Genomic DNA, 20,174 nt, shown 5'->3' with positions numbered 1-20,174 from the left:
TATGGGTTGATTTTTATAGAAAATAATAAAATATTCTAAGCTTGACACATGGCATGTTGCCATTGGTCCATTTTTAAAACTTTAAAAATTTTAAACCTTTTATCTCCACCACATGATTAGTCAAAGGTCAAAATGAGGATAAGGGAAGACCATGTGCTGGACAAATGTCCTAGTGATGGAAAATTACTGTTTTGCCTATAGGGTGGCAAAATTACCATTTTACCCCTATGTTCCGAAAAATACCAAGATTATAATTTTTCACTTCTCAACCTCAAACTATGTTCTAAATAATCAATCTTGATCAATCTTAGTCAAAAATTTCATCCAACACTCATATCTTAACCTCGAGTGACAAAATGACCATTCTGCCCTTGGGTTATAAAAATTCTAATTTGACTTTAAATTGATCCTCAAACTCCAAATCACCATATTAAATCATTCATGGACTGTAAAATTTTCAATTTCACCTTAAAATCTCTATTCGATTAGTTCGAGACTTAAATCAACTTTGTTGTTCCTTTAGGTACAATACCTACTTTTGTAAATTTTTCGAGACACTCATAGCATGCAAACATGTTGTCCATCACATGTATGTCATAACAAATATTTTATAAGGTCAGGCTTTACAATCCAGCTAAAAATTCATTAAGTAAATAGTTAAGATAATAATGTAACAAAGATAAACAGCGTCACATGCTATTAGTTTAAAATCTTTAAGAGGAATTATAGTCATCAACAGTTTTGAAATTCATTCATCATCAAACTTCAATTACATAGCATGCATATAGACTCAGCAACAAGGTCTACAGTCAATTTACTTTTCATTATAAATCTAAATTGATTTTTAATTTTTTTCAACTTAATGACTAAAATTAAAATTACAATGAACAAACAATTTTAAATCAAATAAACCATTTTCTACGTGATTTAATGAAAAATTCATTCTTATCATTAATTTTATTTTTATAAAAAACAATTTTAATCAATAAAAATTATTCAAAAAAATGACAATTTAAAAATATAATTAATAAAGATATCTACTTTCGAGAATAAAAAATTTGCACCCACATTTACTAAGCTTATTACGATGTTAAAGATTATTAAAAAGTAATATCTTTATTTAATCTATAATAAATCATAAAATTATGTCTCAACAACTACATTTTTTATAATAAAAAAATACTAACCTATAATATAAAAATAATTTTAATAAAATACTACCGTAAGAATTACTCAAGACACTCATTAACAAAACCGATGGTTACACACAAAAACGATGGAATTACTTGATTCTACAGGCCATTGAAACTTAGCTGAAGATTCATTGAAGATTCTTTTGGGGTTTCCATCCATTGGGAGAATTAATTAAAAATGATATTTGAAAGATCTATAGTCACATTCACTAATATTATATGTTTTATAATATTTATAATGATATTTCATTTTCATTATATTGGATCCCCACAAAAACTGTGACCCCAAGGTTTGTATCCAGCTATCCACACACCAACTTACTAGTTATTTCTACAAGTCACCAGCAAATAGTGATAAACCAAATTGATTTATAAAATCTGTACAAATCATACAGGTTGTTGCTACAAGACCAATTCCATTCTCTGAAGATACAGTTATCTTTGAGCTAAAAGTTGGCAGAGTAAGCAATCAAAACCACATTCCATCCTTGTTTATAATTTTCAACATCTTATTAATTATCCCAAGTAACCAAAGCACAGTCACACAAGGTATATCATTATCATAAACTCCATAAACATTTCATTCAGACAAAAACTCAATCCTACTTAAGTAAAGTTGCTTCTATCATTTGCTTCAAGTTTCCTAAAAAAAAAAAAAAAGAATCTGTGGGTTTCATTACCAACATGTAACTTACTTTCATGGCGAAAAAAGTATTAAGGAAAACCTTAATAAAGAAATAAATAAAGAGTCATAAGCTAATGGAAATTATTAAATGGTGCAGTTGGTGGAAATTCAAAATGTTGAAGACAAGCAATGGGTTTGGGTACGGATCATCGGCACTCCAATAAATTTATGCACAGCAAGTTATTGGACTGCTTTGGTAGCATGAAAATTTATACCCGCAAAAATATATAAGAATTTTTTTTCTTTCTTTTTTACCTCAATTAGAAGCCTTCAAATTCATAGAAGCATTAGTAAAATATGAACAAGAACATAAACCAAATCCAAAGGCTTCTAGGCACACTCAAATCGCGTCCTACAGATTCATAATAGGGCTGGATCATTATCTCAAATTTACAAACACATATATATAAAAAAAAATTATCAAGAAATAATAAAAAAATCAAATAAAATAATAAAAATGAACATTAAACAAAATTAATTAAAAAATAATAAAATTAAGTACAAAACCAAGAGGGAACAGATAAGGATCGAAATCTTCTGGAGAAATCGGAGCTCCTCACATCTATCAAGAACTGGCCGGCAAACTTAAGAGAAAGATTCAACTTTTTTTTTTCAGATCTAGGGATTGTCGGTGGAAGGAAGAGATATTTAGGGTTTTGGGTGATCAAGCTTCAAGCCACCGATGGCGGGGAAGGTGACAAAGATAGACAAAGCGGCCGACGAAGGGAAAAGTTTAGAGAAAAGTGAGAGGGAGGCCGCGGCTAGAGAGAGAAAGGGAAATAAGAAAATGAAGGGAGGAATTGTCGGTGGAGGGAAGAGATATTTAGGGTTTTGTGTGGCCGAGCTTCAAGCCACCGGTGGAGGGGAAGGTGAGAGAGAATGAGAAAGCTGCTGACGGAGGGAAAAGTTTAGAAAGAAGTCAGAGGGTGGCTGCGAGTCGAGAGAGAAAGGGAAAGAAGAAAATGAAGGGAGAGGAGAATATGTTTTTATACCTAGGGTTGCTAGCGTCAAAACGGCGTAGTTTTGACTGTTAGAGAAATTGCCGCATAAGCACCAAATGGTGCGTTTTAAAATTAGAATGGATGGGTGGTAGACTTGGTTAAAGTTTAACTCATTTTTCATTAGGGCAAAGGTTCCAATCACCCTATCAACACTGTAACACCCCGTAACCTCGTTTAGCAATCAATAAGACCCTATCGATAAGATGAAGGGTCACTTGATGTAAATTTAAAGGTCAAAGAGTGGTTACGGGTGAAAAGAATATTTTAAAATATTAATATTTTATTAATTATGAAAATTAGTTCGAAAAAAAAGGGTATATGACTAATTTAAGTGAGGGAGAATAAGTAAGGAAGAATTTTGGAGAAAAACAACGATCATTGTACCTACGTGATTTTATTAAATCGAGCTAGCGCGGTAAGTAAATATTTAAATATTATGGTGACATTGCGTTGAAATGTAATTTTGATATTTTGGTTGTACACATGTAAGAGAAGGAAGATAGAAGGAAATTAGAATTTTTACACGTGTTAGAAGAACCAAATTTTAAAATACAAAAGTTAGAGAGTTATGTTGTAAATAAATGAAGTTGAGAATTATGTGCAATATGTGTTTAAAAGAAAATGCGACAAAGGAAATAATTGGGCAGCTGTCCATGTGGAAATAAAAGAGCTAGAATATATTTTTTTTTTAAAGCATGTGAAGGGTGTAGGGGCCGGCTAATGAAACAACGAAGGAATAAATAAAAAAAAAGAGAGAGAAGAAAGGAAGAAGAAATGTAGGGGGTCGGCCAAAACAAAAGAAAGAGGGAGAAAAGAAATAAAATAAAGAAAGGGGGGGACATGACAAGAAGCTTGTCATGTCCGACTTTCTTCCCCAAAATTTGCAGCACATAGAAACACAATTTAATGTTCTTTTATTTGCCTTGTATCAGCCGAGTAAAAAGAAAAGAAAAAGGGAGAGAGAGCTGGTGAGAAGGAGTAAAATTTATTTTCTCATAGCTACTGCCAACAACCACTTAAGGGGCAAATAAAAGGGAGAAAGAAGTTGATTTTTTTAGGGAGGAAAGAAAAAGTGTGGCTACTGGTTTGTGAGGGAAAAAGGAAGAGAACTTGCTGTCGATTTTGAGAGGGAGAAATGAGGGAAATTGCTGCCGATTTTGAAAGGGGAAAAGAAAGAGACTTGCTGCCAGTTTTGAGAGGGAAAAAGAAAGAGTTTTGCTGCCCGATTCAGGAGGAAAAAGAGAGACAAAGAATCGGGAAAGAAAGGAGAAAGAAAGGTTGAAGAAAAATAACGAACGGCCGGTAGGAAGAAATAACTAGATACATTTACGAATTAATAGCGACGTAACATCTCGTTATTATGAGGTGAGTAAGGGTTGTCTATTTTAAAATTTTCGTAAATATATACCTATATGTATGATTTATTTTAAACGCGAAAATTATGGATAGCATGTGCTGGTAGCAATCTTAGGAAATTGTGGTTGCAAATTATGTTTAGAAGTCATTTTGAATATATATATATATATATCTATAAATTATATGTAAAGAGTTTTGAAAATCGGGAACAAGCCCTTCGCACTGTTTTGCCTCAAAATCTGTGCCTTATAGTTGTGTAGTGTGCATCCATGACTATAATGATTATTCACCACGCGAATTGTTGTTTTGAAATTCATGCACAAATTTTATTTTATGAACATGGTAATAGATTTTATCATACCCTGTGTTGAATAGTTTGAAAATAATTTTGAGACGAACTTTTAAGGACATAACACAATTTCAAAATGGTTTTACAAGCCGAGAGATTCGAGAGTAGGTCGGTTGTCACTTCGATTAAGTGTGACTTTTGTGCACGAGTGAGCTCTATCTAGAGAACCATTGGGTCGCCGATGGGCTGTTAGGCGTGGTTGGGGCCACGACCTGTGATATATGTATACGTGGCTAGGCCACCAGATGATTACGCGGTTGCAACTGTTTGATTCTCCGATGTCGGCCAACATCGTGAGACTGCCATGACATGTGGGATCCGGTGGAGCGAGGCTCCCGGAGGTTATTACGTGGTAGCGGGACCACGAATTTTATTTGATTTCCTACTCGAGACAAAAATCTCTTTAGGTTTTTAGACTCTTATTTCTGGCATGGTGAAACAAAATTATACAGTTTCCTGTAGTTCCCTCGCATTTATTATTACATGAATTTTACACTCGCGTGCGAGGCTATTTGCGAACTGTGTATAAATCTGGTTACTATCTGGTTTCGCGAGAGCTTGATCAACTTTATTGGTTTGATTTGAGTATAATGTCAATTGATTTTGATGGCAGAAATCTTTTTATGTACGATTGTTTTAAAACAATATTTCAAATGATTGTCTTGAAAAAGGTTATTGAATTGTTTTTGAGGGGAAACTTTTATTTACTTGGTTGATTTACCACTTGAAATGATTACAATGCCTATGAAATTTTTTGTTTTTCATATAAGGCACAAACATCCGTTTGAAATAAATTATTTTTATAATCTTGTATTTTTAATATCAACTGATCTGTTGTTTATTTGTTTCTCATCTACGCCCTACTCACGGAGCCGATGATCACTAAGTCTGTGAGACTCACACCCCTTTTTATTTCCCTTTTTGCAGACAGTGATCAGCCTAGTAGGTAATCATCGGCACGTACGGTCTACCGTAGATAGGTAAAGGCATCTCATAGCATTTTATCCCGAGTCGCTCCGCTGTTAAAGGTTGAGTTGTAGTACTCTGGTTTTACTATGTAAACAAATATTAGTTTTGATATAAACGAAGATTTGGGATTTTTGAACTCAATGTATTTAATTGTGATGTCATGACTTAAAGTTAAAATTTAATGGCTATGCTTATTATTGAATTCATGTTATAAATATATATGGATCAAACATTAATACGGTTTAGTAAAAGTGTACAATGAGTTATTGAGAAATTTCTTTCAGGCTTGTTTGGGACTTGACGAGCTCTCCCGGAGGTCTCGGACGTCGGTAGCGACTGAGGAGGGGTCGTTACAAACACAAATTTAAATTTTAAATATTTAGAATTTTATCAATAAATTAATGTTTAAAAATTACTCAATATAANATGAGTTATTGAGAAATTTCTTTCAGGCTTGTTTGGGACTTGACGAGCTCTCCCGGAGGTCTCGGACGTCGGTAGCGACTGAGGAGGGGTCGTTACAAACACAAATTTAAATTTTAAATATTTAGAATTTTATCAATAAATTAATGTTTAAAAATTACTCAATATAAAACATAATGGTATATTACTACATTTATTATATATATTAATGATACAAATATTATGTAATATAATTTGAAATATAATAAAAAATTGTATAATTGCTAATCAATATAATTTATGAAAAATATGATAATAACTAATAAAACTAATAACTATAATCATATAACTAAAATTACTATAAGCTTACATATAAAACATATTAATATATATTTATGTAGGATATTTAAATATCTCATATACATACATTATATGTATATTAACTTATAAAGTTATATAAGTTAAAGAATATAACTTGTAATTTAATATTAATACAATAAGTTTTTTCCTTTTAATAATGCAGGTTTATATCTATACTCTAATATAGCTATCATTCTAATTTGTATACATAGATATAATAACTTAATATATTTTTAATATATTAAATTAATAAGTTCATTATATCTATCTTCTTAATTTATATATATTAACTAATTAATCCTAAAACATACATAAAGTATTAGTATTTTTTAAAATTTCTTATTAGATCTTATCATGTGTTTTTTTAAATTTAAATATATTTTTTTTTTTTTCTTTTTATCAATTTTTTAATGTTATAGAATCAATTAATTTGAAATTGTTAATTTATAATTTATGATTCAATAAAGTTTAAAAAAAGTAAAAAAATTAGCAAAATAAAAGATAATTAAACTTTTAAATATTATTAACTTCACATATGAATATATTTGAGTTTAATAATATCAATTTTTTAATAAAGATTAATAAAATTTATAAAATTTTTGAAAATATTATAAAAAATAAAAAAATTATTATTTACCAACTGAATTTTCCAACGGAAAATTCCGTTGGGAATAACTTGTTCTAACGGAATTTTCATTGAAAACTTCAACCGGGTTTTCAATTTTTTTTAATCCTAGAACTTTTCGACGGATTTTCAACGAAAATCCCATTGGAAATTCCGTCGGACATAGTGGTTTTTTTTTTTTTTTTTTGCTCCCCAAAAATTTTTTCAACGGATTTCCAACAAAATTCCATTGGGAATTCCGTCAAAAATGCTTCTCTCCTTTTTTTTGCTCGTCAAAAATTTTTCCAACGGAAAGTTTTTCTGTTGGAAATTTTCGTTGGAAAAATTTTTGTCTATTATTTTCTTTTTGTAGTCAAAAATTTTTCCAACGGAATTTTTCCATTGGAAATCCGTTGGAAAAAATTGATCGAAAATTTTTTAAATTTTCGTTAGAAATTTCCAACGAAAATTTTTCCGTTGGAAAAAAGGAAATTTTTTGTAGTGCTTGTTGGTCTTGAGAGAAAATGGATTGGGAGGTGAAAGAGAGTTGAAAGGGTTGAAGGAAAGGTGGCCGGTGGCTGGTGGCTGGTGGCTGAGTAGTGAAGAAAACTGTTAAGGCCTCGGGGAATGGTGACATATTTAAAGGGTTAGCGAGAAAAGATAATTTTGCCCTTTTTTCTTTTTTTGAAATCTAATGTTGAAATGTCAATACTTTGGGCCTAAGTATTAATACTTCTGAAACAAAGAGATTTTCTCGAAAGGTCTCAATCGAAAGTCTCGATACTTTAATAAAAGTATCGATATTTTTCTAGAAAAATCATGTCTTGATACTACATGAACCAGTATCAGGACTTTTGGTCTAGAATGCTATTTTCAAGTTAAAAACAAAATCTTTTAGCCCTCTTTAAAGTCCCAACTTTTCAATAAACTTATTTAGGAACGCACAATGCATGTTTCTAAGTTAAAAATGCTTAAAATCATTTTTTAGGATTTTGAATTACTAGCTTACCAAGTTAAGTTACATTTTTAACCTCTTAATATGAGGTGGGGTCTCACAAATTGGATCTTATTTTTAAACCAAATATGCTTATTAATTAGGTTCCCCTTTTTTTCAAGGGTTTTGTCTACTGATGCTAGGATTTATTAGTCCTTTTATACATTGTTGTTATCTCTTGGCATAATGAATAAATTATTTTTTACCTTCAAAAAAAATTTTGGTTAAAAAATTTACATGAAATAAATGGAGAAATAAAAGAAAAAAAGACCCTATTTTGCTATTAAATTACTTTTTCATACTTTAAAAATTAAAAATATTTAATATAGATTAAAATAAATTAATTGATCTTGATTAAGAATTTAAGACTGACATGGACATAAATATTTAAGCCCAAGTTAGAGGCTCGTTTACTTTGACCTGTACCTCCCAGCCTACATACACTTCCCCAGAAGCAAATCTACAAAATATAATGATACATTCTTTCAAAGATGAATTATAAATTTGATTTATTATTTTAAGTAAAGTGGTATATTCAAACTTTATCATTTCCTAGATGAAAGTTGTTTATAATCTTGGGTAGTAAAATAATTTATTAGTATATTTTATTTTGTTAGCTTATTTAAATGAATTGATTTTTTGATTAATGTTAACTTATTACTTGTTAGTATTTTATTTAAAAAATAAATTTCAACAAAAGTTATGACAATATTTTACAATTATGCAATTTTAACTTGGTTGCCTCAAATGTAAACATCTGGGTCTGCCACTAACTTCCATCTCTAAGGTGAATTTTGTTTTATAAAATATTAACTTCTTTTTCTTTTTTTTACTATGCTTGCAACAATGCAAGCAAAAGGAGGGGATTAAACTAAGGAACTATTATATTTGTTTCAATGTTAGATGACTAAATGTGCCAAGCATGTAATTTTTAGATAAAAAAAAGGATTAAAGTTAAACTGTCTATTAAAAAAAAGAAAAATTAAACTATGTTATCAACTGTCTCATTCATTAAACATTCAAAAATTTAATTTATTAATTAATATATAATACCCTACTTAAATAATAACATTTAAATTTTCTTTCTTTCAACTATGAAAAAAAAAAACTATCCCATCCACTTAGGCTTGCTTTAGGAAGATTCAACGAGGCAATGAAGGCCACACACGTAGTGAGCACCGGCGTGGGGAAAGGGGCCAAAAGGATTGAAAAGAGTTTTGTGATGTGAAGGGCTGCGATAGCACTATAATTGCTCCGAGAATACCTTTTTCATTGCTGAGACTTTCCAGGATATTACGTTTACCATAAGATTTATGTCTACGACAATTTTTTATTAGAATTTTAAAATTTTTCTATATCTAATCATCATGAATTTCGAAATTGTCGTTCTTGAAAAATGTGGACTTCAATATGAACCTCAACATCTATAAATTGAATAGTTATATGAAATTATAATAAAAGAAATTTGTACTTGATATAAACTCCATATATATATATATATATATAAGTTCAATAAATATATAAATATTGAACTTTTATTGTACGCTCTCTCCTCTTTAAAGATCTTTGACTCGAAATTTATCGCAGCAAGTACACATTTCGTTTTAGATGTTTTATTCCAAGCTGTTTGCACTTGAGAGATTTTAGTCGTAGGTATCTAGTAACATTCCTTGGAGCTGGTAGAGGAATGGAAAGAGCCGATGATGTGAAGCGTTCAGCTGAGATCGGTCGTCCTGCTCGCCCTTTCCCTATGCCAGCTGGACGCTCGCACTTTCCTGGTTGTTAGGACTGTTAGGTTACCCCTATGAGAATGCGTTATCTCACTCAAAACAATTTCTCGTGCCGTTTCATAGATTTTCTTCACTTTCTTCGCCTTAATGGACAAGAATTTGGCACGAAATTTACTATGACGCAACTCTCGGACTGGAGTTAGGTAGTGAATAATGGCGTATATTATATAAATATTTTATATTCAAATATTAAATATAATATCTAAACAACTTTTGAATTATTTTAAAAATTTTAACTAAATTTTTATTTTTTTTATTCAATCAAATCCATTATTTTTTTTAAAGCCTTATAAGCCCTTATAATTAATTATTTACTGAATATTGTTAATGAAAGTATTACTTATCATTTTATATTATATAATGATGAATTGGCATGTTGACATGTTGATAACTTTATGATATAGAGTTATTTGGATTTAATTTTAATAGTAATTTAACTTAGTTCTTGTAATAATACATAAAAATTAGTAGATTTTATTTAAATTATTTCAGGTTAGTTAATTTAGGTGAGTTAATCTAATTTTAGTTAATATTATACTTAATTTGGTATTAATGTGATTAAGATAGGTTGTTGCTAATTTATTTGTGCTTTTTTAGGTGATTAATGAATGAAGAATTTTAATGGAAGAAGAAGAGCAATTTTGAGGTACAAACTTTCATTGCATATATTTTGATATTTCGATCATAACTCTCTCTACAAAGCTTTAAATAGATGACTCTTAGACCATTAGAAAGCTAAGAGAAAAAGGTGCAACTTTTATATTTACTACTTCACCTAGCTCGACTTGGAAGGTGATCAAAAATATTGTCGAAGTTGAAGCATTGTAATAGTCTTAGAGCAATTATGTTTTTTGCTAATTAATTAGTCGAGGCTACGACTCACGTAGTCTGATGAGAAAATTCTAATTAGAATGAACTTCTTTCTTCACCCAAGTTGGTCTAACTTCAAAACCCTATAAAAATAACCTTTTGGGAGACTTTTAGAGGAGAATGAGACACCAGATTAACAGTTAAGATTCAAGTCACAAAATCGTTGAAAAAAAAATCTCATTGGAGTTGAAAAGAAATTGAAGGATTAAAGAAGATTTGGAGATCAAGAGTTTCACTCTTGGAGTTTCTTTATTCTTTATTTTTCTTGGTTTAGTTTCAACGTTTAAACTTATTTTGATGACAATGTATGACTGGAAAAGGAACTAAATTGTTTATCTAAAAATATGATTGAACTCAATACGTAGTTTTATTTATTTATCTCTCTTTTGCTTATATTTTATGGATTTAAGTTGTTTATTTTATTACTATCTGAATGCTTCTAGTTAACTGGCCAACAATTAGATTGAATTGGAAACTTAAGTTAAACCTTGACGAAAGTGATTTAGGTAAACCTAGAATAGAATAGTATATGATCGAATACACTTAATTGATTAGGTGATTTGATTTGCATATAAGATAGACAAACACCTATAAGTCATATGTAGTCAAAATTCGAGCACAAACTTAATAAATATGTCTTTAATTTAATTTGTATAGACATATAGTAAGTTAATTGGGAGAGAGATTTTTATAAGAAACTCGACAGAGACTTGTAAATAAATTAGGACTCTAGGTTAACAACTTAATCCATTAAACTAAGTTAAGAGAGAGAGATAATAATCAAAATAAGTATTGAGGGATATCATAATATTAAGTCTAGTAGTCACTCGAATTTAATAAACTAATTTTGTTGATAGATTTTAGATTAGTTTTAGTTATTAGTTTCAATTTTTCTTTTTAATAATTAGGTTGTTTCGATAAGATTAGAGTGTTATAATTTTAATAGTTAGCAATTAGGAATTAATTCAATTCTCCGTGAGAATGAATTTTACTTTCTATTATATTAGTTGTTAATTATACGTGTGTTTGCGTAAAAAATCAACAGCATATGTCATAACAATAAGGGCATGACATGTTGACGTACTATGGTGAAATGGTCATGTGGTATTTTTCAACCTTCACATCAGTGTCATGTCAACACTATATAGACATAAAATGATAATTGACTTAATAGGTCGAATCCTAGCAATATATATATAATTGACTTAGTAGGTCAACTTAAATATCCTTTATTTTAAAAGTTTGATTTAATTACATGTTATGCGACTGTGTCCAGTCGAACAATATCTACTCACACACAAAAAGTTTCTCTTTCAAAAGATAATAATGTGGCCATGCAAGATTGCGAAAAAGCTATCCCATATATATCATTTGGAAGATGGCAAAGGCAAATTAATGAGTTGAAATACCTAATCAAGTAGAAACGTAATAAAATGATAAATTATACACACAAAAAATAAGAATTTCATAAGGTTTGGTACTTTAATTTGTCTACATTTACAAAAGAGAAAAAAAGATCAACTAGTTGTAAAGAATTTTAATCATATCAACATCAATAATTAACATCCAAACATTCAATTGACAATATTATTAACTATTCATAACGTGCATTCACAATAACATTCAATACATAAATCATGCTCTCTTGTGTGTCATCACATCATTGTGGAATTCTACATTATGACGTCTGAAAAAGCGACATTTAAATCGAAATGTATTTACCATAACTCATGAAATCTCACCAAAACAAGCATGGGCACTCTAAGTGCTTAACTAGGCTCTTGAGTTGTCATAAGCATTCAATTGTTAAAAACAAGTAAAACATAGTGCCAGTCTTGGCTACAACCTCATAAAAGAAATGTTCATCAACATATAAACATAAAATAAGATTGACTCGTCAGCGAAACATGACCTAACTCTTTAGACTTCAAGTGGGCTTCTAAAACAGGTACCAAAGGAAAATTAGGACCTCTTCTCCATGATAAAGATAGCAAGCTAATCATTGGCATGCAAAAACATGGGAAATTAACAAGTAAGACACAAAAACTCTATGAGTGAAAATGGGAAGGCGATAAGCCAAAGAGAAGAGCTTTTGCATAATCATGACACTTATGACTTTCATACATTTCCTGCAAATCCTTGTAAACAATATTATTCAAACCATTTCATGATGTTTTAACTGAAACTAAAATTGCATAAAAGTTTAGAGTGAAATGAAAGTTGAAAACACGTGAAAACCTTGTGAAAAAAGAGTAAAATCTCTGTTTTGCACTTGAAATATCTATAATTCCTTGTGAGGTATTGATACTTTTACTCCAAAATGCATTCTGGACTTTAGGTGTCGATACATTCCTACAAAGTATCGATACTTTCTAAATAGAATGCTTCTGAAGGCAATTTGTCTTCTGATTATCTATACTTGTTCTTCAAGTATCGATACTTCACTCATAAAACTCAAATTCCTAGATACATTTCTGCCCGTTCTATCTCTATTATACTCTCTACACTTGAAACAATAATGTAGCCTAAAATTCACCTGTACTAAACTATTTTTCGTTATTTCCTCAACTACTTAACATCAAATTCACATTCGCAACTTGCACATAAATTTTCCTATAATCTAACATATCTTTTTTTATTATTTTTTATTTTATAATTGGGGGAGGGAGGATATAATCTAACATATCTACTCATGCTAAAGTCATCTAGAAACCTACCAAGGACAATGGTACAACCCCCACTGTTTAGGATTATCGAGGATAATGGTACAATCCTCATTATCTTGGACATACTGTGAGTGGTATTCCACCTTGACTCATGGCTATGTATAACTATGATAACCGAGGATAATGGTATAGTCCCCATTATCTTGGACAATCGAGGATAGGGTACAATCTCCACTATCTTGAATTATAGTGAGTGAAATTCCGCCTTAACTTGTGCCTATATATGACTATGTATGGTATGATACCCCACATCATGGCCCTATTAATCATAGGATTTCACATATTCATGCATGGTATCATCAGTGTCTCATAAATATATTTCACTATAGCTGATACTCGTAAACATGCTTTTCTCATGAGGTATATGTGGTACTACTTCACAACAATTCTTAATTTCATTCTATACAAGCTCATGTACATTTCACATAATCATTCCATAAGCATAAGGGTGGGAATACATGCATCCACCTAAGTATCTCATCTAATGGTTCATGCACTTCGTTCTGGTCATATTATCTTGAATTTATTTTGAAGGAAATCATTTGAAAGGGCTTATTCCTCCTTATTAAAAACTAATGCATAATAAGATATTTACATACATAGTAGATTCGAAAACTTCCTTGAGAATATTGGTTTTTAACATGTTGTTTATCGTTATAGAAATAGCATTTAAATCATGCAAGACAAACAATTCAATAAATCTAGCTTTACATACTAAAATACTTGAAAAGGTGTATCCACTCACCTTCATTCTTAAATAAATACCACATTTAATTGAGAAAAAAATATAAAAGGTACCAGACTTTTACTTAAATTAAATACTTTGAATTATTATCCCATTCACTCTTAGTATAAAATGTAAAACTTTTTACATATACGTACCTACGAATGTACATACATAAAACATATATACTCTTATCAGGTATGTATATGTGTATATATATATATGCAGAACATATATACTATTATCAGGTAGATATGTCCATTAATTCTAGATAAATTAATTAAAATAAAATTAATTATGAAGTTAAAGCATCTTTATAATTTTTTGCTAAGCCAAAAAAAATATAACATTAATTAAATCTAGTGATATATGTCATCATTTTCTTACAGAAGATATAGTATTTCATAAAAAAAACTGAATCATGGGGAATTTTACAATTTTTGCTAAGCCAAATGAAAAGTGGATTGTGTAGTACTTGGCGATATCCCAATTTCTAATGATTTAAGTTTGATATTTTCCATGTGAATGACCCGTTTGGTCACAAGCATTTTATTTTTTTTGAAAAATAATTTTATTAGCCTTTCAATCAACATGCCATTGTAAGTTTAAAGCTAGTCTGCCAAAGACTTCTTATGGTATAAAAATTTAAGTCAGGGTATAGATAATCCGTACACTTAAAAGGTAACTATTGCACAAAAAGCTGTTGGGTATTGTTCACGTCGATTTACAGAAAAAAGCAAAGAAAGCTACCTAAAACAATTTACACTTTATGCATGCGATCCCTGTTGTAAAACCTTCTATTGCTGGAATTATTGCACAGCTCTCTTTTGTTGAGTGGTTTATGACTTGGAGTTGGCTGTTTGGAGTTGTTATTTTTGTTGTATAGCTCCGCTGGCTATCTGCTATTTTGGGATAGAGCTACTGTACAGGTTTTGTTTGGATGTTTCTAGGGATTTTTATGGAAGGGAGGTTATGCTGACTCCCTCTTTTGGTACAGGCAACTTGACTATCTTTGCCTTGAAAGAAATGTACAGGTTTTTATGAAATGAAATCACATGCCTTTTTTAAAAAAAGACGATTTACGCCAAAGAGCAAAAGAAATCAACCTAAGCCCCAAAACAAAAATTTGGGCATTCCATCAATAAAACTGTAATAAAACCAACATATCCAACTAATTGTTAATCATGGAGAGGAGAGCCATAATTTTCAGCTCAAACCTATACAAAGTAACGTCTCTTGTCCTAAATAACCTATTAAGTAATCCAAGGCCAAGCTGCACACCTAACTCCATTGCAACTCTTCAAAATTCAGGTCCAAACCATTCTTGCATCCAAACACGAAATGAGACAGCACCACACATGTCATCGCAGCAATTAAAGGAACTTTTATTTACTAGTCACGTTAAAACGAGCATTCATATCATCATATTTGCTCCTGCTGATTGCACTAATCTTTCCACTTTTTACCTTAACCGCTGCAAGTCCTCGGTTCTTACTTCATCCCCACCATCTCCCTAGCCAAAAAACTTTGAAGGGCCTGCTTGGAGACAGTTCAGCACTCAATCTATTTATTTAGAGGTCTAATTAGATTCAAATTTACGGAAGAAAAGATAGAGTTTATGCCATATGGAAGAGAACTATACATTTGCCTATCTATAATATTATTCCAAGCTCAATGAATTTCCGTTTGTACCAAAATTATTCTACTAATATATTGCATGTCTATAATACTTTATTCTACTATCAGTGTAAGCTATATATAGAGAATTGGTTGTACAAATTAATTATAACTCAGAGGTTGCCAAATAGGGATTCTTAGCTTTCATAATTAAAAGCTAGAAAGTTCGTACTTATTATAGATAGCTGGTACAAAGTTTGGCTGTACTTAATGATACAAATTAAGCTTCCATGCACTATCGCGCGCTACTATTCACTTCCGTCCCATCCCTGAAGCTTCCTGGGTGCTTGTCTTTTCTTTTCCTTCTCTTCAAGTTGCTTGGAAGCATGAAACAGCTAGATGAAGATATAAGAGTCAAGACAACTAAATAAGGACGAAAGCTACTAAACAAAGCTTGGCTTTACACCAAATTAAACTACATAGCTAGGGAACTTTATTCATGTCTGTTACTAGGTTAATTTAGTTCATGCAGATTGTGACTGCATGCACCATATATATCCATGCAAATTAACTTGATTTGAGTTTCAAGTCCTCCGCCTGCTTTACTAATTCACAGGATCCCAGAACCCATCAAGATCCCAGAAGGAACATTCATCATCAACTACCATTCTCGAGCTGTTGCTTTCCCGAGTTTGATTAGGCCGATTGGCATGATGATTATCTCCTGAAGATGAACTCTCTGGTGAGCTTGCAATGGTCGTTCTATCTGCTATTTCAGTGCCCTGATGATCAGATTTTCCTACCCCAAAACCATTCCCATGCTGAGGCACTGCCTCGCCTATCTTCACTCCTGGTGGTGGCCGCCTGTCAAATGACCTCAAGCATTTTGATTTCTTGTACACCCGGCACAAGCTGAATTCTTGTCTTAGCTGTGTAAAAAGAAAAGGAAAAACATGGGGAAATAAGATTTATACATAGTAGAACTTTTAGTTGACTTTATTAACAGCAAGATCAAACAACAAAAGCAAGAGGAAAAAATTAAGAACTATGTTAAAGTTACACTTGGTGCAATTTATAAAGCAATAAGGAAAATCAAATGAAATAAGAAAACGAGTATATATCTGTCATTGAGAGGATTATTGCAATCCAATAATATCATGAAATCATCTTAGTAATTAAGAAGCTAATTAGAAGAAGAGAGCTAATGAATTATGATAAGTGAATATTGTCTTACAGTGGGAGGTGCAGCATTAGGTGAGGATGCTTCTCCTTCAATAGCTTTATATTCGTTCATTTTCCATTCAGTTTTTTTCCCGCTTGGAGCCCTTCCATTGTAGAAAACCATGGTTCTTTTTACCCCGATTGGGCGACTGTTAGAAGAGTAAACATAACCAGGAGAACCAGTTGCTTTCCAGTACCCAGACGTTGTTAGCCGCTTTGGTCTCCCTCCTCGAGCTTCACTTTCTTGCCTTGGAATGAAGAAAAACCATTGTTCCGGGTCCTTATGGCACAGGTAAACAGAGAAATCTGCATCAACAAAAACTACATTAGGAAAACATGCAAAAAAAAAAAAAGAGTAACATAAAATAGCGGTAACCATTGACCCTTGCGATCGTAACTTGTACATTTTCCCCCTTTTTTGTTTCATTAATTTAAATATGTTTCCCCTTGAAACTTTCGCTGGATCTGTTTCCAAGATTATCAAAGAAAAATTAACTTTATGCCAAAAGAGAAAGAATAAAGTACTCCACTATGAATTAAAAGAAAGAAAGAAAACTTTCAATATGGGTAATACGGAGGAAAAGATAAATAACTTTCCGCTCAAAAGGAAACATTGATCTCAAGTGTAGGTCAAGCTGCATGACCGGAGGCACAACAACGGTAGGCAAGCAAATAGTAAATTAAGGAACCTGTAGTTGGGTGATCTCTCTGACTGAAGATCCAAGTAGCATAATTATGGAAACTCAAAGGGAAGAAAAAGAAAGGGCCTAAGATAATTAACACTGAAAGGAGAAGATTCTATTTACGTGGAAGATCCCAGGGATTGAAGTCATAAATGTCGACAACTGGTATAACTCGGTCCATAAGACGGTTGAGGTCCTCTCTCTTTCCTTCTAACTTGCTATGGAGATAAAACGAAACCAACTCTTCCTCAGTTGGATAGAACCGAAACCCCGGTGGCATATCCTCCATTTTCACTATCCTTTCCTTCTCTCTGATCAAATATGTTTGCTCATAAATATTGTATGTTCGTGGTGTTAAGCTGTCAATAGGTATATTTATAATATATTTATAAGGAGAAAGAGAGAGCAGGCTTCTTCTGCTTTCTACTTTCTTGAGGATTGATTATCAGGGGTTAGGCAAGAGAGCAGAAATGGGATAGAAAAAAAGGGACGGGACGTGGACTTTGCTTCGAAACTTCCACGCGCTTTGGAAGAAAGTGTCTCGTTCTGCTTCTGTATTGTTTGTTTAACATTAATCGGAATCAGTCAATTTTATTCCTGTGTGGCACGCCCTACGCTTCTTATTCTGCATCTACTGGATTGATTTCTCTCATCCTCGGCTACATTACTGGTTCATACATCTTTCATCGTATTATCAACATATTTATCAAGTGGTAATAAATTACTAAATTTAGTTCACATACATTTCATATCAAATTGCCAACTTTAGTTCCATATATATGGAAAGAAAAAACATTAAACATATCATCCTAATACAGATGCTCCATGTACAATTTTATAACTGTGAATATTTCAATATTTTAGCTATACGTCTTTAAAACTTGAATTTTTCTTTTTATTTTTTATTAATATGCGGAGATTAAAACTTTTTTTCATTTTAAGTTTAGAATTTTTTAACTTTTTGAACCGAAATGAAAATTGTTGCTACAAAAGTTAATTATAACCAATTCGGTCGTATAAATAAAGTCTAAGAATTTTAATTTTTATGACGATTGTTATAATAGTAACACTTAAATCCAATCCCAAATAAAAATGGGAACGATGAAAAGGAAGATTAGCATCAAATTAAAAAGGCTCGAGTTACATTTAAGAAAGATGAAACTTTTCTGATTGCTGTACTTAGCAACCTGTTTGTTGATGTGTTGAAACCATGCGTTTTTAACGCGGGAATTTTCTATACAAGTGAGAGAGACTGTCAAGAGACGCGCTTAGGCATTGTTTTGAATAAAGGCAAACATCTTTTACCTTTGCTCTTTTAAGTTCATATCACTTTTCATGTTCTTCTTCGAGGAAACAGAGGAAAAGAACACCATTAAAGCAGGATAATTCTTTTATTAAATTAATTAAACTTTCATTTTATTGCATCTTATGTATGTAAGGAAGGATTTCAATACATTGTCCACGATGGTGTAAGACGCGGTCGGAGCATAGTTGAGTCTGAACGACACAACGAGGAATTCATACAAACCATAACGAATTGTTATATATAATTAATTTTATCTAGTTTTTTGAATTTTCGGTTCCCACTTACTTTATACTTAATTGCCTTTTTTAAAAGACCTTTATTTGTCTTGCATTTCAACAAAAAAAAAATAGAATTGATTCTTTTAGTATAAATAAATTTCAACTATGTATTACTTGTTAAATTTTTTGCATCAAATCTAAAATCAATTGATAATGGGTAGATAGGTTATTGTTATATTTATGTGCTTAAAATATCTTTAATTTAACATATATGAGATTTCTTTTATTACTATTTCAATATATCCACTTACATGCAAAAATCGTGAATAATGGAAAAGAAACCCATAGAAGAGCCAACCAATAAGACAACTCTTAGTTTGATATCATGTTAAATATTAGAAGACGAACATTTAATGTAAAAATAATTGATAATATGTAAATAGTCTCTTATTATATTAACATATTCAAGATACCTTTAATTTAACAATATCAGATTTTTTTTTATTGTAACTTTAATACTGCTTTTTATTTCTCCCTCAAGTTATGAGAATAAATTGCTGCTTATCTGAATCAGCTAATTGCATCAACTCTTATTAATTTTGGAACCAGTTAAGCTATTAGCGGTAAGAACTAAGTTTTGGGAACAAACCCAGTAGCCCTCCTCCCAAGTCCCGATCTCTTCTAATGGTAACAAATTAAGGAACTCTCCTAGAGCATATATATAGTGTTTGTTTTTAACATAATATCTAAAAAAATTTGTTAATTATTTAAGAAAATTTAAATAAATTTTTATTTTTTATAACAATTAATTAATTTTTTTTTATTTTAAAACAAATAAGGTTTTATACTTTTATTTTAAATCAAATAAATTTTTATCATTAATAGTTGATTTAATCAAAATATCACTTATCATTTTATATCATTGAGTGTTGACATAACATATTGACATATCATAATAATTGATGATATTATATGTTGATTAAACATTATAGCATGATTATTTATTATTTTTCATCATCCACATCAACATTACATTAATATAAACTGAGAAGTGATATTTTTTTAAGTGAATATATATATATATATATATATATATATATATATAT

At 30.9% G+C, this 20,174-nt stretch overlaps 1 protein-coding gene across 1 annotated transcript; it reads right to left on the bottom strand.

Moving 5' to 3' along the window:
* LOC18598295 (NAC domain-containing protein 90) lies at positions 15,790-17,959 on the bottom strand. The gene is made up of 3 exons (XM_007027768.2): positions 17,668-17,959; positions 16,875-17,167; positions 15,790-16,569 (listed from the first exon to the last, which is right to left on the bottom strand). The coding sequence occupies exons 1-3, from the start codon at positions 17,831-17,833 to the stop codon at positions 16,246-16,248; spliced, it is 783 nt and encodes a 260-aa protein (XP_007027830.2). The 5' UTR covers positions 17,834-17,959; the 3' UTR covers positions 15,790-16,245.

Source organism: Theobroma cacao, chromosome 5 (assembly GCF_000208745.1).
Source record: "Theobroma cacao cultivar B97-61/B2 chromosome 5, Criollo_cocoa_genome_V2, whole genome shotgun sequence".
In the NCBI taxonomy this organism is placed as follows: Eukaryota; Viridiplantae; Streptophyta; class Magnoliopsida; order Malvales; family Malvaceae; genus Theobroma; species Theobroma cacao.
The sequence above is the reverse complement of the archived record's forward strand: the minus strand, read 5'-3'. Positions and strand labels throughout refer to the sequence as shown.

Excerpts from the sequence above, each read along its gene's own strand:
- LOC18598295 (XM_007027768.2), bottom strand. The coding sequence starts at position 17,833 with ATGGAGGATATGCCACCGGGGTTTCGGTTCTATCCAACTGAGGAAGAG. Across the intron at positions 17,168-17,667 it reads CAATCCCTGGGATCTTCCAC|ATTTCTCTGTTTACCTGTGC; the intron begins GTAAATAGAATC and ends TTGTTGATGCAG. Across the intron at positions 16,570-16,874 it reads CTAATGCTGCACCTCCCACT|CTAAGACAAGAATTCAGCTT; the intron begins GTAAGACAATAT and ends CTTTTTACACAG.